This window comes from Nothoprocta perdicaria, unplaced genomic scaffold, assembly GCF_003342845.1.
Source record: "Nothoprocta perdicaria isolate Ctin4 unplaced genomic scaffold, notPer1 scaffold_2, whole genome shotgun sequence".
In the NCBI taxonomy this organism is placed as follows: Eukaryota; Metazoa; Chordata; class Aves; order Tinamiformes; family Tinamidae; genus Nothoprocta; species Nothoprocta perdicaria.
Genome location: NW_020455204.1, coordinates 9,545,425 through 9,572,439, shown reverse-complemented (window position 1 = coordinate 9,572,439; position 27,015 = coordinate 9,545,425). Strand labels below are relative to the sequence as shown.

The following is a 27,015-nucleotide window of genomic DNA, read 5'->3' as shown; positions in this document are numbered from 1 at the left end:
AGGAGGAGGAGGAGGAGGAGGAAGGGGGCGCCCTGCGGCGCCGTCGGGGCCGCGCTGCCCCCAGCCGCCGTCCCGGGCTGCGGCTGCCAGAGGCTCCCGTGCGCTTCAAGAGACCCGAGTGCCGTCGGGGCGCGCGCGGGGCGGAGCGTGTGGCTGCCGCGGGGGGCGCCGCGGCGCGAGGGGGCCGCGGGGGGGTGTCGGGGCGGCCCCCGGGCGGTGCCGGTCCAGGGTGACCCCGGCGGCGGCCGCGCCGGTGCCGGCGCCCGAGCGAACCGCGTCCACGTCCCGCCGTCGAGCTCGGGCTCCCTCTAACCCTGATACGGGTGGCGTTGGAACGCGTTGTATCTAGGAGAGCACTGCCCTTTAAATATGAATTAGAAGCAGGAACGATATATATATATTTGTGTGTGTGTGAATGCTGCTTTTTTATTTTTTATTTTTTATTTTTTATTTTTTATTTTTTATTTTTTATTTTTTATTTTTTGCTTTTTTATTTTTTATTTTTTTAAATGCCCAAACGGGCATAGGAATATTTACTTTGGACCTTTGTCAGATGTGCCTCGCACAGCCAGGGGCAATCCTGGCAGAGGAAGGCTTGCCTTGCAGGAGCCTGGCTATGGCAGATGGGAGCAGTCCGGCTCCTGTGGAATAGCCCAAAGGGTTTGAGCACCCAGGAGCTGAAACTGCCCCGCGTGCCCCCTGCTCGTGCAGCCGCTGTACCTGCAGTGCCTGCTGCGTGTTATTTACCTCCCAGCCCTTGGGAATTCGGGAAGTGTCTCTCCAAGGCTCAGCTCTGGGTGTTTTATTGTTATGAAAAGCCACATTTGCATGGCTGATGGAAGAGCTCTGAGGGCTTCACTTTATTTAAACTGATATCCATAGCTGTTCATTACCTGTGTTGGAAACAAAAGGTTTAAATGGCCGCTAATTCGTCGTTTTTTCCATAGAATGCTTCTAAGATAAGTCTTTGGGTAATTGCCTGTGGAACTGCTTGTGTGAGAGGAGCCACATCTGGATTTGATAATCCTGCCTGACCCAGAAGAGATTTACTTCAAACTAACTTTCCTCTTGTATTTTTAAGGATATAATATTTTCATCTACTATGAAAATACAGAAATGTGGAAGTGACTTGAGAGGCTTTTTAAACTTTTGTCCAAGCAGGCAAATACTTTATTCTTGTACATGCAGTGGGTAATAGGTAATGTGTTGCAGACACAGACCACAAGGGAGACAGGGTGAGCACAGAGAAATAAGATGTTAAATGATCTCTTCCTTTCATGAGGAACTGGACGAAGCTGCATCTAAGTAATAGAGGTATAAGACAGCCCTTAGGTACTATGAGGATTCAGACTATGTAATACCTGCAAAAGTCTTTAGATAAATGATGATGTAAATGTGTTTGAGATTAGTCCAAGGTTTTAAGATACTAAAGACAGAAGTTATACAACCTCCAAATGACTTATATTCCCAGATATTCAATATGAAGAAAGTAAGGAACTGATACTACCAGCATAAAACATCCACCCACACGTCTGTAGGCTTTATACCAGCCAGTTGTCATCTCATGGGCTTTCTTGAACTTCAGTTACTAAACTCTACAGCAGTTATTAATGTTACTCCAATACAAGTTCATCTGTTTTGCAGTAACACATGCTCCTGTTGGATAGTTTTAGATGTCTGACCCATGGTGACTGGTGTGTTTGTGTGTGCCTATATGTGTGTGTGTGCATATATATAAGCAGTTTGAAGTATGTAAGGAGTATTGAAACCACAGATTTGAAGGAAACCAAATTTTGAAGTTATTCTAACTTATGACATTTGGACAAGTTATACCTTTCCTCTGCGTCATTTCATCAGCTTGAAGCTTTCGTTTATTGAGCTCTTTGGGGTGCTTCAGGAATAAGAGCATTATGTCCACAGTAAATTGAATCCGGAGACAAATAAAGGACTGGTGTGTACAAAACAGAGATATGGAAAAGCTAAACCTCAAAGTGTGTGATGTGCTAGGAATGCTGCTAGGTGCACTGAGTTGTGCTCGCCCTCAGCTCTTACCCCTGCGCAGGAGGAGTGAGATACGGTCCTGTTTTACAAGTTACTCTTGCACTGATCTGACCCAGGGTTTATGAGGAAGGCACCTACTGTGAGCCCAGGAGCTGCCTGTTGGCCGCAGGGAAGATCTCACTGCAGCTCCTGGCGCCCTGTGAATCCCCAAACAACCAAGTGGCTCCCAGGGCCATTACTCGTCGTGACCGGCAGCGCTGCCTCAAACTCTCCCGCTCCTCAGCATCGCGAGGGGAGCCTGTTTGTAAACAGGGCAGGTCCCCGCGCGCGCCGGGGCCGGTGTTTTTATTCACACCCAGTGAGCAAACACCTCCACCCAGCCTTGTTGTGCTGCGCGGCCCCAGCTGCCGCCGCGGCCGCGCGGGGTCAGGGAGGGCCGCCCAGCGCTCGCGCGGCGCTCGCTTTCCCCCGGCACAGCGCCGCGGCCAGCAGAGCTGTTTCCTGTTCTTTGTTTCAAGGCTGGGGCTTGCGTCACGCATTCCTGGTGGCATATGTGCTGCGCTTTCCTGTCCCGGGTCCCGGGCCCCGGGCCGCCCCACAGGCCCCGCACGCCCGCCCAGGCCCCTCGTGCCCGGCCGCCATCTCGCCCGCGCGGCCGCGGCGCGACGGAGTTAACCTGGAGCGCGCGGCCGCGCTGCTCCAGCAGGGCACGAGCCAAAGGGCCGCGCTCACCCTGCCAAAAACTTGTGCTCGGCTCTCTGGAGAAGCGCCCGGCTGGTTTGTGTGCTCAAACGCCTGCCGGATTGGGATAGCCCCGTGCGGTGCCGGACATGGCGCGGCACCGGCGTGAGGGCAGCACAAGCCCTGGGAGAAGCCGCCCTAGGAGAAGCCACCTTCGTGGGCTCATGTCTAAGAGTGCCAGCTCCTGTCCCATCCCAGCTGCACCCACCTTGGGCACCTCACACATCCATCCCCATCGAGCTCGCACCTTGGAAGGAACGTGAGTTTCCTCGTCATCTCAGTTAGGAGCTTCGCTGTCTTCCAAATTTCACACAAAAAAATAAGACACTGATGCCTCGCTCTTTTTTGGAATAAGTAGATATGGATGGATTATTTTTACATTTTTGAACGAGTATTTGAAGGAATAAAAATTATGTTTTTATTTTTTTACTCCTATTTTTGTCCCTTGCTTTTTGTCCCCTTGCTTTTTGTCCCTTGTCCCTTGCTTTCCCCCCTTCCCCGTGACAGGCAGGCATAGATAAACATCAGGAGAAAATTCAAGAAGAGAACATAGCTCTTTCTGTTGCTTTGAGCCTGTCTGAAGAAGAGCTGAGAACCTTAGCCAAAGCTCATTGAAACCAGGAGAAAGAGTTGCCTTAACTTCAGTGGGCTTTGGGTCAGGCCACGGATGAAAATGCAAGATGGACCATTTCTTCCTCTCTGTCACTGATGTGCTAGAATATGCATGGTTTTTGCACACACAGAAATGCTTCCACTCCTTTATTCTACTCCCATCTTATTTCATTCATTTAAGCAACATTTTTATTTTTGCAGCTGCTCTTTCAGATGCCAAATATCGGTTGTTTGTGCTCATTGCAAGTGCCCTAAGTCATACTGCGTTTTTAAGACATATCAGAAATACGTATTTTATAAACTTCCTCTTTCAAATGCTTAATTATATATGAAAAGAAGTTTTTACTAAGTGCAGAATATGTGCGTGTCCTTATATCAATTTGTTTCTTTTCAGAAATCCAGATAGGAAGTGGTGTTTGGCCACACAGTTTTGGTAAGTTACTCATTCATTGTTTTTGTTGCTCTCAGTTATTTTACGTAATTGTTTTTCTGTTTGTTTTAGAGTACTGTTCATGAGGCTACCCAGTAGAATCTGGGTAAATATCTTCTAATTTGGGGCATGATAATTTGCACAGGATTTCCATCATATTTAAACTTTTTTTCCAATGACAGAAAAAAAAGTATTGCCTTTAACTGTAGTTTAATATTTAAAACTAGTGTGTAATTGCAGTAAACGTGGTAAATCATAAATGTAAAAAGAATTGTGGCTCACACTTTCAGTAACCAGAACTCTTACAAAATCTCAGACCAAGATTAAAGTTATAACAAGCTTGTAAACCAACTTTTTAATATTAATTAACACTGCGAACAGGAGATCTTTTAAAGGCCTTTTATTCTGTCAGCACTGAAGCTTTGTGTTTTCATTCCAAGGCTAGTTGCTTCCAATCCAGAATATGAAGTTTGGCAGAGCTGGTTTCTGAAGCAATTTAACCCTTCCCTACTAAGTGCTCACTTGATCTGAGACTTTTTTTTTTTTTTTGTGGTTTTGGTAGCCATGGTGGAGATCTCTTGAGGTAAAAAAAAAAAAAAAAGTGTAGGCACGCAACTGCCAACTAGAAAAATAAAGCTACAACAGATTTTTAAATACTAAAAAAGGTAAAAATTGAGGGAAAATAAATCTGTGTTGTCTGCCCCTTGTGCAGTCAGTTTTTTACCAACAAACTTTATACACAGAGGCAGGACAGAATTTGCTAAGGAGTCTAAGCTGCTTTGATTGCAGTCTCATTTGTACCCACTATACTCTCCCATTCCCTTAGAAGCACAGAAGTTCACAGACATCTGCCCTATGTTCAAATTCCGATTCAAATTAAACACACCATTATTTATAAATGTATACTTTCTTATTTTGTGATTTGTTTTTTTTTCCTTTACCTGATCCAGTTAAAACTGTTAAATCTCTGTCTCATATGATTGATAAACCCTATATGCTGTAAGAATACTATGTTCTAGAAAACAGTATTTGCTCTCATTCCTCTTTAGAGGTGATAAATAAGATTTTGTATTTTCTCTGTAAAATCATCTTCAAAATTAACCCCTTAAAAACAACCCCCCACACACAACCACACAAAGCAGAGTCCAGTTTGTAAGGGGAAGATTGTCATATCATTCCATATACTTTACTTGTTTTCAAAATCTGATCTTTTCTCCTTTCAAGACTAGTTTCTCCTTTTAAGCAATAGCTTGAGACAGGAAACCAGACAGCAGCCGGCCCCGATAAGGGAGAATACCGTCAAATGGAGGTGCCTCACAAGCTTTTCCTTCTTCTCTTCATGTTCTCTAAATGTAGAGCTGAGGATTGAACAGGGCTTACATGGGGTCCATGTTTCCTTGGTGGAAGTGGCATGTTTTAGGAGCACCGTACAGACTTCTTGCCTAGAACTTTTGCCTACGAGACATCCATTTTCAGGCATGTAGCTTAAGCGAGTCTGCGAAAGTGTTGTCATAAACTTCGTTGAATACTGATTAGTCTTCTGAGCAGCTGATAAATGATTATGTCAGAATAGTTATAGGTCAAACAAAGTGACGTCAGCAACGTTAGGATGCACAATTGTGCAAAATACCAGATTTTTCAGCCTACTTGCAGCTCTGAAAATAGAAAGGTAAAAGATTTTCAGGTCAATAAAAAACATAAATAAGTTGAGATTCCTTACTGTGCAGAAAGGACTATAAAAGGATTATGTCACATAGAAGTGGAACATTTAACTAAAAAAGGTTTACAACATATTAATTCTGATTGAAAGAACTGAAGTTTCTTATAATGTAAGGTAGACCTCTTGAGTTCATCTAGTCCAGGCTCTCCTTTAAGATGTAACATTGCTCTCTCTGGAATTTCTAGATTTTTTTAAGTGGCACAACTCAATGAAACCTAAATGAAATATTGTTGTTGATCACAATATTATTTTTCTTTATACCTAAAAAGCAAAGCTTTTAGCTTGTATTGGTATCACTTTTATTTTTTTAACTCCATGTCCTAACATTTTCAATGGTTACGCCCATTTCCCAGTGGAAATGCAGAATGCAGGGAATAAATGATCGGAGAAGGCTGCTGCACAGGAAAACTCTTTCTTGCTGTGCTAGTTGTTCACAGTTTTCCCACTAGTGTTTTTGGGAGGCTGATGTGTTTCATTCACCCTGCACTGTGCCCAGGCCTTTGTTCCTTCCTCTACTCTTGCTTGCTTTGACTGAATCCAACTGCTGTGCTGAACTTGAGGGTTTCTTTGCCTGCTGCTATTTTGAGGCCCAATGCAGTTAAGCACTTGCTTACTTCCCATTAAAGCCCATGGAGCTTTTTTTGCTGACTCAAGTCTTGATGAGCAACTGGTACTGTGCAAACAAATCCTGTTGTCAGCTCTGGCAAACATGTCTTTGACCCTTTCCTGGGAGTCCTCTTCTCAGAAACTCATCATTTTTCTACATCTGTCTTTTGAGATTGCACTGAACAAGATTCCTCAGCCAGGTCCACAAAGCCTCCCTGCCCTTTGGATTTCATCAGTGGAACCTTCTGATATAATATCAAAATATCACTTCTCCTTAACATCAGGGGGAAGTTTGGCTTGAGGCTCCCAGAAGAAGTAATAGTTTCAGAACAGCAGAGTAAGTTTCAAAGGGCTCAGACCAAACCATTGCTTGAGTTGGCCGCTGGATAGATCTGCAGCGTCTTTGGGGGGGGGGTGCTCATGCAACTCTCATTTAGCAGACGTCATTACGTTATTTTGTAATGATACTAACAGCAGCAGCACTGCTTGGAAGCTGCCAAGCTCCCTGTACCATTGGGCAGCATTCCTTGTACTTTGCCAGGCACAGGGATGGAGAAAACAAGCTCCATGCGTGGCTTTGGGCAGGAGAGGGGCAGAAGTTACCGTCACCACCCACCCTGTCCGCTGCCGGCGGTGTCAGGTCTCCCACTGCTCTGCCAGGGGGTTGGTGAGAGCTCTGCGCTAGAGGGAGGATTCACAGTTAGTCAAGACTGGTCCTCCACCCCACCCTTTCCTTTCATAACAGGTCTTCAGAGCTGGTGGACCTTGAAGGTAGGTGCCCCGAGCAGCCTGCAGGAGCTGCACTGCGGTTGCTCTTCTGCAGCTGTTCCGCACTACCCTTGTGTCGTGTGGGACCCTTCTTTACTTGTTCAGCTCATTTCAGCCACAGTAGACAGGCTGTGCAAAACCTTATTGTACCTTTAAGCTTTCAATTACTTGCATCTATCACACCGTACCAGGGAATTAATATCATGAAATCTCCTATCTGGACAGGAAAATGAACAATTCTGGTGATAAACATTCCTTTTGGAAGGGATAATTTGCTGCATATTCCATCTTTAAAGAAATAGTTCCTTTGATTATTAAGGGGCAGAGTTTATATTTTTCTAACTGGCTGTTTTCAGTGGACTTCAGCTCTGAAAATGCAGAGGGACTTTGCCTGGACTTTACCTTGCACCTGTCCTTATTTGCATACAAAACCCAATTGCTTCATTTGTCTTTCTGAAGTACAGGGTGTGAGCAAAACCTTATCAAAAGCCATGTCCTGTTTGGACAAGTTGGACTGCCTTGGCAGAGATCCACAGGGTGGAGTGGATGGGAGGAGGCAAGAAAGTAAAACTGGGTGGCTTGTTAGCAGAGGAGAGAGAAGGGAGCAAAAAAAAACAGATGGGGGAATGTTTGCCTACTGGATTGCAGTTAATTATTTAGTTTCAGATTACGTGCATTTTAAATCTTTTTAACCCACATTAAAAAAACCTTTTAATGTAAAACAGTTTATACAATATATGAAAGACAAAGGCTCTATTTTTTAGGACACTTAATATAAATGTATTGTTGTCTTCCCACTTCTTTCTTTGGGGCACTTCAGGAATGAGAGTTGGTGCTTCGATTTTCCAGTAATTAATTGTATTTACTAAACAATTTATGGGCTTTCAAACAAGTACATTATGAAATCACTGTGTACAGTAGAACCCAACTGTTTTTCATTCCTCTGTAATAGAAACAGATAAGACTGTTTACTTTCCCTATTGCCCCCTTCTCAAACATGTAGCAGAGAGAGATTGGGAGTTTGGGGATTAGCAGCCTTTTTGTGTTATTTTTTTTTAATTGGAAGCTTTGTGTGTGTGTGTGCGTGCACATGGGTGCTTGCATTTACTTGCTAGTCAGCAGGGCCTAGCGATGGGTTTGCAAAGGCTTCTTTTTAAATACAAAGAAGGCTGTTTCGTGAGTTTTTTTGCAGTCTTGGGGAAGTCTCATCCTGAGCTAAATTTTAAATGTCCGACCCAAAGCTGGCTTACACTGTGGCAGATGTAGCAATTATACCAGATTCCAGAGGGTAAGGATCTGACCCTCCAGTCTGGACCTACAGAACCAAGCGCATATATTAACTGTTTTCCTTTTCTTGAAAATCTGTTTCCACTTACTGTCAGGCTGGGAAGGAAACCTACCTCTGAAGAGTAATGCATGTTAAAGGAATGCTCAATTTCTGTACCGTGGAACAGCAATAAAAGTAACATTTTCCTCTGCTGTTCTTAGATGACTGCCCCTGACAAAGATTGAGACCTGTTCTTTCACTTTTGCTCAGTGCAGTGTACTTTCTATTTTCAATGTCAGCCCAACTCCTGCACAGTAATTTAGAGGCCTCTCAGGAAACGCTCAAATGTGTAACGTGACATGTGAAATGCCTATCAAGTGTCTTTCACACACTTTCTTGAAGAATAAGGAGAAAAGAAATAACTCTTGAACTGAAGAAATTCCAATTGTAAAACCACAAAGTGACATAAAGAAAAACCTGGGAGCGTGATGGCTTACTTAGAACTACTTTCTTTCTTCCTTTTAACTGGTTAAAAGAGTTGGTGTACCACTTTATATATGAACATTTAAACTAAAAATGGAAAGTTTCTGGAAACCTGAAAGCAAGTAGTTACATATTCTTATATATGAGATCTAAGAGGTTGCATTTTACTGTAAACATTTTAATATCTAAAATACACATCATGAAAACAGGAATGTTAAAAACTGGATAACTAGATTCAAAGAAAAATAATATGGTTCATTCTCAACAGCTTATAGCATAATTAAAATACTTAATAAAACCATATTTTAAATATAAAATGGAAAGCTCATCAAGCTACTCTTTTTGTTTCAATTTATTTTTGCAGTTTGGTTTTATCAAGCCTTTAACTTTTGTGAGAGGAGTTGTGAAGATACTTTCATTTACCTTTTAGAAATTAATCACGTTTATTTCCAGTATTCAAATAATATACTGTTGTAATATTTTTCTGTAAGTCATCAGGGTTTGTTCACACATGTAAACCCACAATTCACTTAGAGCAACTCATGCCATCGTTCTTTGGAAGTTCTCACCAATTCCTTACCTGTAAACACACACGGCAATTAAATGTTGCAAGACTGTTCATTAGTGAAGGCTTATTAGAAATGTTCTGATTTGAAGCAGGTACATCTGAGACATTTAATTTAAATCTCTGGGAGAATTTTCTGGCTATAAGAATTGAAAATTGAAAAAAAAAATAGGAGTAAGAGTTGTTGGCAGCATGGTGTTGCTGCAGCGGCTCCCTGGGGTGGGCCTGTCGGTGGGCAGGGTGCTGGCATTGGTTTCTTCCCAGTGCCACCTGCTGGTGGCTGCTGGTTTGTGCGACGTCCTCGCACCCTGCCTGTGTCCAGGCAGTGCTTTGCAGGGCAGGGTGCAAGAGCAGAACTTGCTCCTAACGTGTGTAATTCCAGGGAGTTTTTAAGAGACTTGATCAGATGTCACTGAGACAGCCCTCAAGCTTCCCCCTGGACTCCTTCTGCTCTACCCCCGAAGAACTGTCTCCTCCTCTTCCTTCTCCTCCATGTTTCTTTACAAGTTGACCATGGCAGGTGTGCAATATGATAGTTAAGCTCTAATATGCTTTACACTAAATGCTTTTATCTCAGGCAGTCCGGAATAAGCTGCAGTTGGACAAGCAGAAAGTGACAGGAAGAAATGTCTGAGGCTGCATGGAATAACCTCCAGGTTGTTTTAAAGTGTTGGGTTTGCTCAGCGCAAGGGGCTGTTGCGTTGTCAGTAAATCCCTTCCTCATTTTTAGTCCTCGTTTTTAATCACCCTCCTTTTGCACTGATTTCAGTGCCCCTGTAGCTTCAGTAGCTTCAGCTTTTCTGCCCAGACCCCGAGGAGAGGGCAGGCTCTCCAGAACCAGTTCACTCCACTGTCAGCTAAACAAGTTGTTCTGAAGTTGGAGTGTTGAGGAAAAGTACATGGTCTGAACCGTGATATGGTGCTTTCCACACTGACAGCAAGTGAGTTGAGAATACTGCAGCCTTGGTGTGCACAGCAAAAAGTCAAATTAACCTCTGTTAAAGACAACAGATGTCCCTTGACTTCAGTGGTGTCTGGGAAAGAGTAAAGCAGTGACAACTGAAATATCTTAAATGAAATGCTGTCAAATAATTTAAAAGGTATATTAAATACTCAGTCTAACAAAATAGTAAGTTTTCTCCAATTCAAAACGTGGATTCTAGACTTTGCAACACTTTTCTAAAACATTGCCCTTCCATTGTAGACCAGGACATCAGAGGCACCAGGACAGCTGAATAAAAAAGATGCTAATGTTTGACCCCGTCCCTATCAAGCAAGAGGCCATGGAACCTGTTTCAGTGGTGAGTCTTATAAGATATTTTAACCATTGTGATTGTGCTATAATTTTCCACCTTTAAGCTTGTGCCAAGATTTCTGTAGGCATTGAGCTACTTGGGGAACTGCCATGAAGCTACATGTTGCTTTTAGGGCAATCAGAGTCACACTGTAGGAAGCAGTTTCTAGTAGTTTGTGAATTCATTGTCCCTAGAGGATATGCCCCATCCCTCTGCTCCTGCTCCCATCCCCAGCACCCGGAGAGAGCAGCCAGGCACTCCTCACCCTTGTGACTGACAAGGCAAGTAATGGCCTTCTCCTGGTGAGCTGAGTTGCCTTACCCTGAGAGAAGCAGGGCAGTGGAGGAAGAAGAGAGGGAGGGAGAAAAGGAGAGGAAAAAATGTAGTTTTTTAAATTGTGTTAATTTTTATGAAGATGGTGCTCAGGATCAGCTCAGCAAAGAGTCTGATAAGCAAGAGCGAGAGCTGCGTTGGTCTCTGCTGCCAGGGAAGCACTGCCTGAGGGGACAGTTGTCCCACCTGTGCTTCGCTTCCCAGACAGGGGAGATTCTGGTTCTCCTCCCTGCCACCCAGCTTTGTGCTCGCACCATCCCCAGTGCCTGAGGTCCAGCTGTGGTTTGCAGGGAGAATGACCTGGGTCGTTTGCATCAGCTCTCTGAGTGGTCAGCACAGGTAACCTACCAAAAAAAAAAAAAAAAAGAAAGATAATGCTATTTTTGTCTGATCAGGAAGCTGACCTGACTTGTTCTGCAGCTCCTCAACCTAGAGCAATGGCAGGGGGAAGGGAGAGGGAACAGGACCTCCCCTCTCGGGACAGCCTGCAATTAGATCAGATTACAGGTAATGTGAAACCACACCTGTAGAAAGGCTGAGCCATTAATATTGTGGAGCCACTCTGCATAGATTAGAGTGCATTACACTCATGCTCTGAACTCATCTTTCAGTGGAAGGTTTGCTTCTTGTTTATTTAAAATGTAAAATAATTGCCATCAATTTAAATGTGTCTGTAAACACTCGCATTTCTCTGGTGCTGTTAAGAGCACATGAACATGGCTAAAATTTATATAAATCGTAAATTACAATTTGATTCTAATGGGGTGTCTTTACTTCTGAGCAGTGATAGAAAAATAGCAACCCTAATGCTGAGGACCTAGGTGTGTTGACGCTGTATCAGTCAGGAAGGTCCATGAGCATTGGTCACTCTGCTTGTCCTATCAATCACAATTGTTGCACATTCTTATTAAGGTAAACAGTGATTATCTGAAATTATTTAAGAATATCTAATTGCTTTTGTCAAAGGCAGAAAATAGGCCACATCCCCAGTAAAGGAGCTGTCATTACACTAATGACAGAAAATGGCTACAGAGACACTGTGACGCTGTTCCTTTGTGGGCATCCGCCGTCAGCTCCCAACGAAGGCTCTGCCATGGCTTGGGATGGTGCATGCAAGGCCAGGACCCAGCTCCAGAGAGCCACATGCTCCTGCAAAAGGGCCAGAATCAGTCCTGCAGGACGGCCAGGGAAGGCACCAACAGTCCCTGCTCCAGGGGGGAGGATGAAGGACAAGTTATACATGCCAGAGGATATGTATGGATGTGTAGCACCTTCCATGCGTTGGACCCGTGGAGATATCCTGGGGATATCGGAGCCCTCTGACCAGCCACTAGAGACTATGCAGAGCCTTTTACTCAACTCTTGCACTGGCTGTTTCGCCCCAAGCCCTTGAGGCCCTGGCCTCCTTGTACCTCTCAGGAAGGTGGGTGGTTTCTTGGAGCCTGGCTGCCAGGAACCCTCAGCTGAAGCTGTTCTGCTAACACCTTCAGAGGGAGGCAGCGGGTCTCAGGATGGGGAGAACGTGGCCAAGGGTAACAGTCACCCAGGCTGTTAGTTTTCATGACCTTCTCTTGAGGAGTCATCAGTGTGACTTCTTTTTGGTGGTGCTGAGGAGCGCTGTGGACTGACATAACTCCAAGCCTTTTAAAATCAGGATTTATTTGTATTGGATCTGTCATTTTGAGAGCATCAGTAGAGACTGAACAAAACAAAGCTTCTTAGGAATGGTTAGTTATTTGACTTGTTTCAGTAATAAACTATATGAACGTAGATTGTAGGTACAAAACTTCTCCTGAAAAAAATCCCACTGGTTGGGGTGGGAGACGCAAACAAATTACAGCTTTGACACCACTGCATTTCAGGGCGTGTGGCTGAAAGGATTAAGTACACTGCTCAGATGACTGAAGCTTGCACCCAGTGTATTTCATCACTCTCCCAACAGCTCATACCATTTATCAAATTGAACTATCAAGCACATTTTATGATAGTTCTTAAAGAAATAGTCATCTCAGTCCTACCTAAGGTTTTGCTGTGAGCATTTTAAATATTGGGATGAGAGGCAGTGACCATTCCATGACACAAGTTGGTTTTTTATGTGCTGTTATCTTTTTTTATGAATTGAAGGGTTTTTTCTTCCCTTCAGTCAATCCCCAAAACTGTGTGCTTCTTCACCCCTTTTTTAAGGCAATGTGGTGTGTGCTACCTGAGAGGCTGAGTCAGCAGCACAACGGGAGTATGAATTTCACATGATGAGAATGATGCTCTAGGTGACCCTGTGTGTGCAGAGGGGTTGGACTAGATGACTTCTGGAGGTCCCTTCCAACCTTAAGCATTCTATGATTCTATGACTTGTTCATCTGTTTACTCCATGAGTTAAATGCTACTCATTCTCTAGTATGATGCTGATTTGACCATTTGCATTAAGTAGGTAAACGGGATCATCGTCTGCTTTTGTAAGACAGCAGTTTGACTTTTAAAGTCAAATGCTTTGGGTTTGATAGTTCATGAAAGTCTTGAAGAATTTTCAAAATTTGCTAGCCTGTAAAACAAACAAGAAAGGTGTTTCACTGCGGTAGCTCTAACAGAATTTAGCTAATTAAATCAAAATTTAATCAGATTGGTGCTTCCTCAGTGCTTTGTGGTGTCACCTCATGGAAGCAGCAGTCTTCTGGTTAGTGAAAGACTTGTTTTTCACATATGTGGCCAGTCTTTATTCTTGACAGACTGTCAAGAGGAAAAGCGTGGTGGTTCCTTCTCCTTCCCAAACTATGGATTTAATTGTGTGAAACACCTGGATGTTTCCCAAAGATGCCTCAAAAATAAAAGAAGTCGCTTGAATTTGTTTTCCAGTAGCTTTGTGCTGGAGGTTTTATTCTAGACAAACAGTAGGGGAAAAGGAAATGAATTGCTTGGTAAGGCCCAGTTGGAGACTCTACGGGAACATACACTGAAATACAATCCTGCAGCCTTCTAACGCTTTACTGCTGTCACATATTGGTCTGCACAGGGATTTTTTATCAAAGGAGAATTTACAGGAGAGTGGGAATTTGATTTTTTTTAACCCAAGCTAGACCAAACTCTATACAATGCAAATTCCCACAGTAGATGTTCAAGGGAAATGTGTCAGCTTAAATATTTCGAGCAAGCACAGCAACAATAGCTAGTTTTACATCGTTTCACCTGAATGCTTCTACTCAGCACTAAATATTAGCTTATTAGTCCGTTAGTATTGCTGCTGTCAGACACTTCGTAGTGTTGCCAACGGGGGCTGCCTGTGAACCGAACGGCGACTGCTCTCACCCGGGGAGATGGACAGTGACACTTTGAGACACCAAAAGACACAAGGTGCTTAATCAGAGGGTTGCTGAGATGCACCTGCAGGTGGCTTATTCCCAACTAAGAGAGGGTTTCAGCCACCCTTCAGTGACAGGGAAGCCAAAGGGCGCTCCACCCAGCAGGCAGCTTGCTGCATCTGTCCCCTCGCGGGCAGCAGGCAGTCTCCTTGCCATTTGTTTAGAATCCTTCAAATCCTTTTCACCATTTTTGTGCCCAATACAAAAAAAAAAATCAAAAATTTATAATTACATGCACAACTCAATTCCAGAAATTCCTTTTTCTTTTCCCTCTCTGTTCCCAGAAATGCAAGAGGCAGAAGGAGGTGGTTTTCCTGCCAGTTCAGATTTATAGTTTTTTCCTATTCATTCCTGTAAAGAAAATAATTTGTGGTGCCATTTTTATATCATGACTTGCTATCTGCTGTTCAAACAGAAACATGACAGTTAAAATCTCAGAAGGAAAAAAAAGCTTAAAAAAAAGATTCAGCTTTTGCAAACTACAATAAAAAACAGCTGACGTGTGTTAAATTTGTGCCAACTTAGCTGCAATGGAAACCTTTTATGCAAAATAATGCAAGGCATATGGAGTAATACCAGGTCCTTAAGATACTCACATTTTATAAACATAATTGTTTTGTTCTTAATTCTTGAAAAGAATTTCTTGCTTGTCTAAATCTCTTTTACTTATTTTTTGTCCATTACACAACATTTTAATAGGTTGATAAGTATCTAACACAAGTTTAATGTTAATGGAAGATTTGAAAGAGGGTAACTTTTAATAATAAGGGTGCAGCTTGCAGATGTTTCTGCCTTCAGCAGACCGAGTTTACTGAAAATGATCCCAGAGATTCAGATTTCACAGTCTTTCCTGCTCTAGTGTTTTTAGTTCTTTCTAAAGGTAGTTTTCAGAGGACCAAACTTGTTAAAAAGTGCAAGATTTGTAATGCCCTGACTGTGCATGAATTCAATGTGGGCTGTGATACCCTAAAAACTATTTAGAGAGCATCAGTTTGTTATTTTCAGATAACTTACTTGAATGTAAGAGCACTTCCATTGGATGAAAAGTGCACATTCACCTACACTAGGACATGCTTCACCACATGAAAGAAATGTTTGTATATAGTGACCTTGTGACCATCCCTGACAAACCTGCAGAACTGCAAATACCCCAACGCTCCCTCACTGTGGGCGGCCTGCACGGTGTGCTGAAGCTCATAGACTTTGTACCCCAGGCCAGTAACGGCACTTCTGACAGAGCTGCTCAGTATCTCTCATGCATTCGGTGTTTGAATTGCTGCTTACACCCCTAACTTAGCTCAGGTTCAGTAGCTATTAGATACTGTTAAATATTAAATGTTAAATATTAAGCTGTATCAATATCCAGGAGCTTTGATCTCTTCAATTGCTAATAATTCTCATTATCGCTTGGCTCATTAATGCTGGAGAGTTCATACAACTTGTCTCACATCTCACTCTGCAGGACTGTTTGCAATAATGGCCTTCTAGTAGAATTCTGAATAACCAATTGCCAGCAAAGTGGATTTTTTTACTGATTGAATTTGCAACAACAGTCAAAAGAAGATTAATTAAATAAAATTTCAGTGTTTTTAAAGTAATAATATTCGAAGAAATAATTTTAAGAAAAGCTTTATTACTATCCACATAGTTCTCTTCTAAATGCCAATTTTGCATTTAGAAATATAATGGAAGTGATTATATAACCTATATATAACCTATATAACCTATCCAACCTTTGCCTCTCTGAAACTAAATCTTGAAGATTTTTTTTTATCCCATTTTCTTGGGTCTGTTTGGTGATAAGGAATTAAGATGCCTTTGACTGTAGACAGGAAAAGGTTTAGCCTTAATATGAGGCTTTACTTACTCGCCATACAAAGATAGTGGTTTATTTCATAAAATTTACAAGATCTAAGGGCTAAAAACACGGTTGTGTACACCACATCCTTCTACTGTGTTAGATCAGCATAGCACCTTCTGCAGTAAGTTATCTGTTAGTAAGGTATTTAAAATCTCTTTTAAATCCAAAGTTGATTTGGATAGTGGTTTAATAATGCACCCTGCAATGTATGGTAATATTTCTTGGTTTTCAGAAATTAATTTTGCTGAAATGAGGAGATCATCGTTTATGCTAAGATTAGCTTTGGGCTTTGAATGATCTTCTAATGAGAACTGCTAGCCACCACTAATGGACAGTAATATTTGTCCAGTATGCCAAATTTTGCTTCTCTCTACCAGGCTATTCAGTTTTTCAAAGCCAGGCTGTCCATAGTTACCTTTTATTACCTTTCTCCAAGAAAAAAGATATTTAACATTTAACTGTTGTACTCTTCTTTTTCCTCACCTATTGTTTATCTAGTTCGTGAAGTTTATTTTACAATTACGTCAGCACCTGATCACTTGATCAATTAATTACCTGTTCAGCTGAGTGGGATTCACTACCTGCAGTTCCAGGTCCAGTTTATTGGTGTCTGGCTTTATTTCAGTTGGTACTTTTATTACAGTTGGTACTTGAAAAACTTTATGATAAATATTGTCTTTTATTTAACGTGCTTTTGTTTTAAAGGTAGACTAAAATGCATTATTGAAACCTTTTATTCCTACCTCAGTTTTACTAACTGCGTGTGTGCTGTGTTGATGACTTTCTCCCTCTGTTTCCACTCCCTCTCACAGTCATACCCGTCCAGCTACCTGGACCAAATAAAGCCAAACAAATACAGCGTCATTTACTCCACGCCGGGCATGCTGCACAGCAAGTTCTACTCGAGCGCCGAAGGCCTCTCCAACGGGGTGCAGGTGGAGCCCGTGGACCTCACGGTGAACAAGCGGGGCTCGCCGCCCTCCACGGCGAGCTCGCCTTCCCCGCTCAAGTTCCAGCCGGTGCCCAGGAGAGCGTCGCCCGCGCTGGCGCTCTCCACGCCCAGCTCGCCCCTCCGCAAGTTCGCGCCGTCGCCGCCGGGCGTGCAGCCGCTCTCCATGCCCATCACCATCCCGCCCGTCATGGCGGCCGCGCTGTCGCGCCACGGCCTGCGCAGCCCCGGGCTGCTCCCGGTCATCCAGCCCGTCGTGGTGCAGCCCGTGCCCTTCATGTACGCGCCCCACCTGCAGCAGCCCATCGTGGTGTCCACCGTGCTGCCCGAGGACATGGAGAGCCCCACCAGCGTGCCAGGTGGGTGCCGCGGGGGCTTCCTCACACACACACAGCTGCATTCGGGCACCCCTCAGGGTGCTTCTTCACATATTTAGAAATGGAAGCCTGGTTCCGTAGTCCTTTTAAAATATGCATGCATATATCTTGCTATGTGACTCTGTTTCCCCAGACTTAGCAGGTTTTATTCTGGTTTGTACCCACATAAAGCTGTTTATCTAAGGAGCCCTTCAGAGATTTGAACTGATGAAAATGATAGGAATTCTAGTTCATCAGAAGATAGACTGAACATTGGGAGGTTTTGTGCTTTAAGATAAACTGTGGTGCTAAATATAAAATGGCTGGGGGATCTTTTGGCTTTAACTCTAGATTTTTACCCATGTTCTTTATTTATACAACACAGTATTTTTCATCTCTTGTCTTCCCTCTCTTACCATCCCCGCAATAGTGCCTGTCATTGAGTCATATGAAAAACCTGCACTGAAGAAAGCGATTAAAGTGGAACCGGGAAGTGAACCATCCAAGACTGACTTCTACCCTGAACAAGTATCACCTCCCTTGATGACCTCCTTGTCTCCCCAGCAAGTTATGTTGCAAGAGTAAGTAGCCAGCGATAGTCCCAAAATCAGCAGGGGAGTGAAATGAAGTTCATTTGAGGGGGCTACTAGTTTTGGAGGGATGGGAGAGTTGCTGTGATCTAGAACATGTGACAAAATAAACACCAAAAAAAGCCAGTGCTGCCTCTTAATGAAAAAAACAAGAGAAAGCTGGAAAAATATTGCAAGGACATTTCATACAGTTATCTGTATTTTTATCTTCTGAAATACTTCTTTAAAAATGTATTCTTGTGACCTTTCTTTGGAGGACTCTTCTGTCTTTTACTAATCCTTGGCTACTCAGTGGGAAGAAACTCTTCAGGCCTACAAGTTCTTTGTATAACTAGTGAAATTTCTTATTTACCAGAGACCGCTGTTCCATGGATGTTTCTTTTGGTAACTTAAGTAGTTCCTGGAGCTCTCTTTCCTCCCCAGCCCCAGTTCCCACTCCCAGAACATACTCATCTGCTCAGGCACAACTGTTGCTGGTGCTGCTTCACAAATGGGATAGCAGAACTAATCAGGGTTAAAACAGTCCTATTTGCAGAAGGCAGAGCAAAGATTAAGAACAAGTGAGAAATTACTGGAACTGGGAAAAGTCAGAATATTTCAGGAAGTACCTGAGGAACCACGGCCACTCCTCCATTTCCTGATTTCTTAGGGACAATTCTGAAAATTTCCGCCAAAGCCACGGATTTGCCGAAGTCACAGCCCGACGTCCTGCCCACGGTCCTGCCCTCCGCAGCCCTGTGGAGCAGCTCCCTCGAAGCAGTGACATGGCTCTCACCTGAGTGGCCATGGGGTGCATAGGTTAATGCAATGGTCACCTCCAGAGAGAGGAGCATGGGGATGGCAGTGCAGCTTGGCTCCAAAGGGAGCCCTTCATTCCCGTGGCATCTCCTCCCTGTGACCAGCTGCACTGCCCAGCAGAGCCCATGTCCCTCTCATGGGCAGCCCCCCTGCTCTTCATGTCTCCAGGCAGGATACACAGGCTGCCAGGCTGCAGGATCCTTGCAGTCCTCTATTCCTACAAGAGCAGTACTCCCACCTTTCCTGCCTCTTGCAGGATACACCAGTTAACCACTGGCCAGCTCGCTTTCATAAAGCAGAATGCTGTTTAATTAGAAAAAACCTTACATGCTTTAATACAACAAACACACAAGAAATTAGTAAGCCTCTGTGTTTACTAGGCTGATTGCTTATCTTCTGTAATGGACCTGCCACACACAGAGCATCGGGTCGGCCTGTGCTTGAGCTGCCTTCTCGCAGGTCGGGACTGTGGAGCTGCAGTTCACTCTTGTGCTCTGCTGGGCCTCTGTAGCAGGAGCCAAGCAGGCAGTGCTGTTCCCAGCTCACACCACACCCTTCCTCTGGGGTGAGGCTTGCACAGACACCACCTGCATCAACGATTTGCTTCAGCTGGTTCCCAGTGAGTCCGCTTCCCACAGGAAACCCCTTCGTGGAGGGAGGAGCACACCATCTGATCTGTCTTATAGCAGCATTGCTACAAAAACCTTTGAGTGGCCTGTCTTTCCCAAGTGTCTTCTCTACTGCTCTGTGTATGAGTTTCTGGAGATGCTGCCATCCCGTTGGAATTACTTCTGATGTTTCCTGGCTGGCCTGGAGAGCTGCACTTCTTGCTCTTTCTTAAAGCCAGCCCTTTTACATTCAGATTCTGCTATTGGCATGCAGGCAAATTGTGGATGGAAGTCTTTTTCTTTTCATCATCTAAAAAACACTAGACTAGTCAATTGGAAGCTTAAAGCTTGGAAAATTTCCTGTTGTCTCACAGTTTCATCAAACTCTGTCTCTGCATGATGAGCCTTAGTTATGCAGTATTTATCATTTTTCATAGGTTCCTGCTGCCCAGAGTCACAGCCAGAGTGCTCTATTGAAACACATTAAGCCATATGAAGGAGGCATACAAAAAGTCTCACTTTTAAGCAACTACTTCTAAACTAGGATTAATTTTCTACATACACATCACATATATAGTGTTGATGGCATTTCTATAGGAATTCTTGCTGGACTTTGAGGCATGCTTAATAATTGACATAACTATGCATTTTTTTAAAAGGAAATTTTAGGTAGTGTCTTTAATATTATGTTTTCTTGTGAGTGTAAGTCTAAGTCACACTTACACCAACTTACACCAACATAGTATGGTGTATTGGTAAAGGAAGCGAGGAGGTTGCTTATGTAAATTGTAACATAGTTTTTTGGAAGATAGGATTCCTTCTTTTCAAAATGATGGTTTACCTAGTTTACACTGGGTAAGTTGTATAAAGAGTACACAACTTGAGTGTTGAGTTGTGTAAGGAGTAATGGAACTGTAAAGAGTTAGGGATATACTTCCCTTTTTGGGTCATATATTTTGATTTTTGGCACAGGCTTATCCTTTATTCTTTTTTTTTTTTTTTTTTTTCTTAATTGTCACCTCCTATCTGATTATTGGTAAGATTCTGTAGTCTTACCAACCACCTTTCCTCTAAAAGGAAGATGAGAGGGAGATGAATTCTGAGTACCTTATTGACATGCCCTTAGACCAAAAACCATCACAGGCAGAGTAGTGCTAATATCCCTTTTCTCCATTTTTCCAGAAGTTCCTGTCTTCAGGATGAGCTTCTGTATGTAGAGACCAAAACGTAGGCTGACTCTGAGACAGAGCCATATGCAGCAACTTTACAGATCAGCACTGCCTGAGAGAGGCATTTCTTAGGAGCTAAGACTGCCTTGCTTATTTCAGATTATGTACACATATGTCACCGTCTTTGGTTTCCTGCCATTACAGTATTTTTAGCTATATTTAATATGTGCTTGAAGAGTACATAGCTACCATCATTCAACGGTCAGAGAAAAGTCCAAGAAAGATTTTGAGACTTGTAACTGATAAGAGAATGAATAACCGAGTAGCAGAAAGAAACTTTTCCAACAGCAGTAAGTTCCCCAGTGCTGCTGTGAAGTGTATTTGAGGGCATTTTTCTGGTTAAATCGTACATGTGATGTTCTTTGTTGTGCCTGATAAGCCTGTTTCTTTTAAACCAAGAGACCTTGAGCACACGCCCTTGGTTTTGCTGAGAGGAGTAGGCATTGAACACTGCTGAAAATTAGGTCGTAAATGACCTTGCCCCAGTTAAAACTGTCACTGAGTTTAATTGGATCAGTAAGAAATGTGAAGTAGCACAACCGAGGAAAGAATAGAGTTCTAGAGAATTTCTGTCAGAAGGAAGAGCTGCTTTTCCATAGGGATTGCTGATATCTGCATATACTATATTTCAGTTAAAAGGCATCAAAAAGTGCCAATAAGAATCTGCCAGTCAGTTGAAAGGTATTCATTGGTGAAGCTGCCCGATCTGCCCTGCCTCTTAGGCTTTCAAAAACCTGTTTGCTTCCTTTTCCCAACACTGACAGTGAGGAAAGCGTGGAGGTCGTGCCCCGTTCGGAAGCCGGGGCGCTGCTTGAGGCTCAACGGCCGCGTTGCCGACAGCTCCTCCAGCACCGCCCGCGTCCCGACGCGTGCGGCCGCGGCGGCTGCTGCTGCTGCGCCCTGTGGAGCAGGGAACACAGAGCCGCCTGTGGCCTGTGGCCGGTCACGTAGGTGTCGTGGCACCTGCGGGGCCAGCGGCAGGAGGGCGGGACGGGTGTTTGTGGGAGGCGGGAGCGGCGCAGACATCCTGTGGGAGGGCTGGGTGCCGGCCGCACCCTGCGCCTCACGGCCGCGCCCTGCGCAGCCCCACACAGGAAGCCAAGCGCTCGCTTGGGCTGCTCGGGGGGAGCCCCTGGAGCAGCGGCTGTCCAGCGCGGCCGCCGCAGGCGCTTCCTGGCCCTCCACGGGAAGGCTGCTTCCAGTTACAGACCCGCTCCTTTGGGAAACTGGGTTTGCCTGAGAAACAAGAATTACGTTTTTTTTTTTTCTCTTTTCTCCCCCTATTAACTTAAAAAAAGTGATGACCAAGCTCGCAATCAGTAAAACTTAGCTATATCGTGCCACGAAGTGAGTAAACATTTAAAAACATGACTGCTACGGTCCATGAAATTTGCTAAGCCCTCTTGAATTTTTCGACGTGCGTGTAATGTTATTCTTTCTGCCAAGAGACAGTGGTGGTGAATAAAGGGCTCTGTCATGAGTCATCTTAGCTGAGGTTTGCTGTGCAAAATGTTTTTCATTTTTAACATTCAATCTGACTTCACAGGAATCACCCTTCGGTTATAGTTCAGCCAGGAAAGAGACCTTTACCCGTGGAATCTCCAGACACGCAAAGGAAACGCAGGATACACCGGTGTGACTACGAAGGCTGCAACAAGGTCTACACTAAGAGCTCCCACCTGAAAGCCCACAGAAGAACGCACACAGGTTCGAGCACTGCTCTGCTTGTCTTTCAGCATGTATGACCAAAGGAGAAGACTTAAGCTTTTAGTTGACGCCGGTCACAAGTTGCCGGAGGAGTAAATAATAAAAAGACATATTTTACATGTGGTAGTGTTCTGGGTAAAATTGTAGGCCAGGAGAAAGAAAGAAGATGCAGCAGGAAGAGCCCACCACAGATTCTAAGCCAAAGCAGGGTCATGGTGAATGCTGGTGTGCTCTGCATTTGCTGGCTCTTTGGTCTTTTTCTTTCCAGTTCCTTACAGATTACTCACTCTGTACACCCTGAAAACACCAAATTGCAGTACCTCTCTACTTAAATCACTGCTAAATTTGAGTGAGACTTCCATGGGAGTAGCCCGTTTACACAAGTCTGGAGCGTGTGCCAAATATAAATAGGTTGGGCCTTGTGGACACGCCAACAATTGGTCCGATAGGACTCTTTTCTTAGTGCTTTTCTTAGTACTCTTTTCTCAGTGAGCTCTACAAGAAGAATCTCCCCATCTGTATCTGTAGATATGTTCATCGTGACATGCAGAATGTGCGTGTGCCTGTGTATTTATGAATCCACACACACATATATGCCTGTATATCCTAGATTTTTACAAAGACACGAGACACCTCTAGGTAAAATTGAGTTCAGTTCCTAACACTCTCACAGCAGTACACAAGCCAGACCTTTACCTGACTGGTATAAATGAGAAAGAGGAGCACATGTTACGAAATAGTTATTGAGAGAAATTTTAAGTTGAACTAATGGTGACAGTGGTACCATTTATATTTACCAGGGTGGCTTTAAGAGGTCAGAGCTGGTTGTCAGCTTGCTGTGTTGAATGGTAGAAACAGCCCTTTTTCCCCAAGTAATTTGCAATATGAGGTTCTGTTTTTGAAAATACTTCTTCAGATGTTCAAACCTTTGCACTGCTGGGCTTGATGAGACAAAACAAGTGCTAATATGGCATAGGGAGGAACAGAGAGACAATAACAAGATGAAGTTGTGGCAGGAAACAATTTTTTGATCTGTCAATTTTGACTGCACACTGCAGAGTACTCCACAGCACCGTGCTGGTTGAAGGCTTTTTGGGTAAGCGTGGAAGAACTAACTAAAATTTGAGAAAAAAATAGGATAAATTTTTTCAGTTATGGATATGTTCCTGTCTTAAATCCCCAATTCTGTGTTTCTTTTTCTAGGTGAAAAACCATACAAATGCACTTGGGAGGGATGCACGTGGAAGTTTGCGCGATCCGATGAACTGACACGGCATTTCCGCAAGCACACCGGCATCAAACCCTTTCAGTGCCCAGACTGTGACCGTAGCTTTTCACGCTCGGACCACCTTGCTCTTCACAGAAAACGCCACATGCTTGTCTGAGTCTCTTCTGCCCTTGCCTCCCGTCACGTTTTTTTTTTTTTTTTACATGTGCATTTTAAGTTGGATTCAGCTGGTCTGAATCTCTGAGTTTATACCATTAAAAGCTTACATATGGTCAGTAAGAGGTGTTATCTAACCCTTCTATTTCCTTGCCACGGGTCAGACCTAAAGAATGTGAACACTTTTTTATTTTTTCCTGGGGATGCTAAGCAAACCCTTTCAGCAGACAGTATGTTTAATGTATTCATTCGCAAATAAGGGAAGTTGTAAACTAACAACTTCTTTTGGTTTCTTCATATAATCAACCCATCATATACTGATAAAAGTAGAAAATATTATTGAATATCCAGAATGCTAGTCCTTGCCAGAGACTTTATTTATGAACCCTGTAGAGGATGCACTCTCATTTTATGCTCAACAATGCAATGAATGGATGCTCCCAACCTCATTGGTTTCTGCAGTACGGTTAATATAGTTCTAGAAAGACAGCTGATTTGGAAATGCTAGGTAAAACTAATCGGCATAATTATTTTGCAGAAAGAATAATTGAATCCTGATATCACTTACCCCAGTCAAGAAGAAAAATCATCAGAAATTGGGCTATACGTAGAGTTGTATGGTTAAACCAATCCCATCTGTCCTCTGTATTATAGTATAGTATTTAACCTATTTTTTACTGCATAGCACCCTGGTGGATCTGTTAAATGAAGACCTCGTGTGACACTCTATGTCTGTCTGTTGTGTGACTGTATGGATGGAACACACACGGTACTCTCCTATAACATGGCATTAAATTATATTCATAGAAACCTGCCACAGCTTATTTCAGGAATATAGACTATCCCTCTATAATCACTTCCCTACATTTCCTCTAAGTGTTTTTTTTTCTCTTTGCTGTACCTCAAAAATAGCAATTGTCATATCAAAAATGCTCCCAAGTGTATTGGTGCAAGTGAGCGCCACTTTAATACACTACAGTATTTAAAGTTACTAATTCACAATATTTTTATGATAAGATGGCATCTTAGTTTCTTCTAACGAGAAACTAAGTCATGTATCTGTTTTGGGTTAAAAAAAGCAAAAAAAAAAAAAAAAAAAAAAACTTGTACCAAACCATCCATTTGATGCCTCTTGGTTTGTGACCTCTTCAGAGTCTCAATGATGGACTGAGCCTTCCTGTGGATGTGTCATGCATTAAAATGTCACATCAGCAAGTCATAAATCCCATATCAATTAACAAGCACAACGCAGTAGATAAAAAATAAACTGAATTCAAACAACATGCAGTTGGCCCTGGAAATGTTCTGGCCTTTAGAGCCTGCAGGAAGAAGGTTTGTCTTCATTAGCGGGCAGATGTGGTGGCAGCACAAGAGAACGGGATGTATTTGGCTAGGCTCTTGCACACCACTGAGGTTTTCTTCTCCCTGCATCAGGTAAACATCATTCCCTGCAGATCAAAACATGCCATAGTCAATTTTCTCTTTCTTGGGGAAAAAGAAGAAAAAATACTGGAAAAGCAGGGGAGGTGGGTGGAGCAGCTCGTCCCAAACTCTGCAAGGGGAGGCAGCAGGCTGAGCTTGCAGGTGGATATGGAAGAGGTTGCTCGGCTGCCAAGTCCTACATTGGGCTGAAATAACCTTGCAGGTGCAGGAGTGGGAGCGGGAAGAGCCTTTCCACTCCTGCCGCCTTGCTCGTGTTGTTTGCCGGCCATTCCGTTGGCATCCACTGGCCTGTGGAAGTAGAGAAAGGCAGGACCTGTGCTCCTTGGAGAAACATGCCCATCCAAGGCTGTCAGAAAGTACAAAGTATTGCCCAAATTCTGTGACAAATGCTTATTTATGGAAATAGGAAACTGGTGATGTGATGTAAGGAATAGCTTGGCCCTTCATTTATGCTCTGTAAGAGGCAAATGGGAACTCGCAAAGCCGTGCTTGGAATCTTCTGTGAGGCTTTTGTGAGGAAGGCCCCTGTGCACTGGTGCATCTCCAGAAACCCTAGTGACTTCACCAGAATCAAGTGAAGTTGCCCCACATCTATGTTCTTGTAACTGACCCTACCCTGTTGGTTTATGGAAATGAAAAAAAAATGGAAAATCCAGTGGTCTTTTTTTTTTTTTTTTTTTTTTGGATTGGTTGGTTTGGTACTAACAGCAATAAACTTCCAGGAAAGATTATTAAATAAATGAGCAAATGCCTGAGAATGAGGGTTTTCTTGTTTTGTGATTTTTTGATATTCTGTATTTTCTATTTTAAATGCTAGCAATGTCATGCCAACCAAACTGGACTTCTTTATTAAGGCTTCAGATAGTCCTGCAGCCTTAATAGTTCTATACATGTAGACCTGCCATGGACTGACACGGCTGTGTGGAGCTTTTATAGCTTTTATAGCATCACTAGGGATGACTGGTACCCAAGGATGAAAACAGTCTTCAGTTTTATTCTAGGTGAAAAGGCAGAGGAGAGCTACACAGATGAGCACATTACAGACAACTGAACCCATTTTTGATCTTAACAGATCTAAACACATAAAATTTGGGGTGTTTAAGCAGCATTTGCTTCAAATGTTCTTTCTCTTAGGACTTTCATAACGTTTTCAGTTAGTATTGTCTTTTTCATCTTTTTTTCTTTTAACTAGAAATCTAGGATCAAGTACTGTAATGGCAAGTCTTGGTAACTCTTTGTAACTAAGAGGTACTCTGGAGAATTAAATCTAGGACACTTGCCATCTTCCCGTATTAGCCCGTGTACTTTTTTGATGAAAGTATTTGTGACGCTTGTAGGGGTAAATGTAGTGGAGGTGCAAAAGATTTTTAAAATATCTTTAGTTATGTGCCTTGTGATTTAGGACAGCATGAATCTAAATGCTAAGTATCAAATTTGAGATTATTCAATATAAATGCCTTGTTTGTAGGATTTATTTGCTTGTGTCTATGGTGTGTTTTAATGAGATGTCAGAAACCATGAAAAGTCTGTTTTCATCTTTCAGCTGAAAATGTGAATTCAACATCTTAAGCGAGTCATCAACTCATTTGAGCAAACTACAGTGTGAGGGGCATCTTGAAATTTTTAAATGTATAAACCTAAAGAAATATCTAAGAAAAAGAGCCAGTCTTTCCCTCCTTGACCTTAAGAGAAGCCAGTTTAGACCTAAAAAATCCACAAAACTAATCCTACAGAAGGTGTATATTTAAAAAAAGGAAAAAAGCCTTTTTCACTAGCAGTTTTGCACTGTGCAGTGTCTAACAGATTGTGTTTAATTAAAATGTGCCTGTTTAAACCATTCAATTATGATGACTTCTCACTTTCTAAGACAATCCAGTGAAGCTGAGCAGGTATCACCATGTGTGGTTTTATTGAAA

General features: G+C 43.1%; 1 protein-coding gene across 1 annotated transcript; it reads left to right on the top strand.

Annotated features, from left to right (window-relative positions):
• The first annotated feature begins 3,721 nt into the window (after positions 1–3,721).
• KLF3 (Kruppel like factor 3) lies at positions 3,722–24,542 on the top strand. Its single transcript, XM_026037758.1, has 6 exons — positions 3,722–3,787; positions 10,398–10,494; positions 16,848–17,343; positions 17,771–17,921; positions 22,112–22,272; positions 23,476–24,542. Exons 2-6 carry the CDS (start codon positions 10,438–10,440, stop codon positions 23,655–23,657), a joined length of 1,047 nt encoding a protein of 348 aa, XP_025893543.1. The 5' UTR covers positions 3,722–3,787; positions 10,398–10,437; the 3' UTR covers positions 23,658–24,542.
• Positions 24,543–27,015: the final 2,473 nt, after the last annotated feature.

Bases quoted from the DNA above. Each gene is read 5' to 3' on its own strand.
- KLF3 (XM_026037758.1), top strand. From the start codon at position 10,438: ATGCTAATGTTTGACCCCGTCCCTATCAAGCAAGAGGCCATGGAACCT. The intron at 10,495-16,847 runs GTGAGTCTTATA...TCCCTCTCACAG, and splicing joins CCATGGAACCTGTTTCAGTG to TCATACCCGTCCAGCTACCT. The intron at 22,273-23,475 runs GTTCGAGCACTG...TTCTTTTTCTAG, and splicing joins CCACAGAAGAACGCACACAG to GTGAAAAACCATACAAATGC.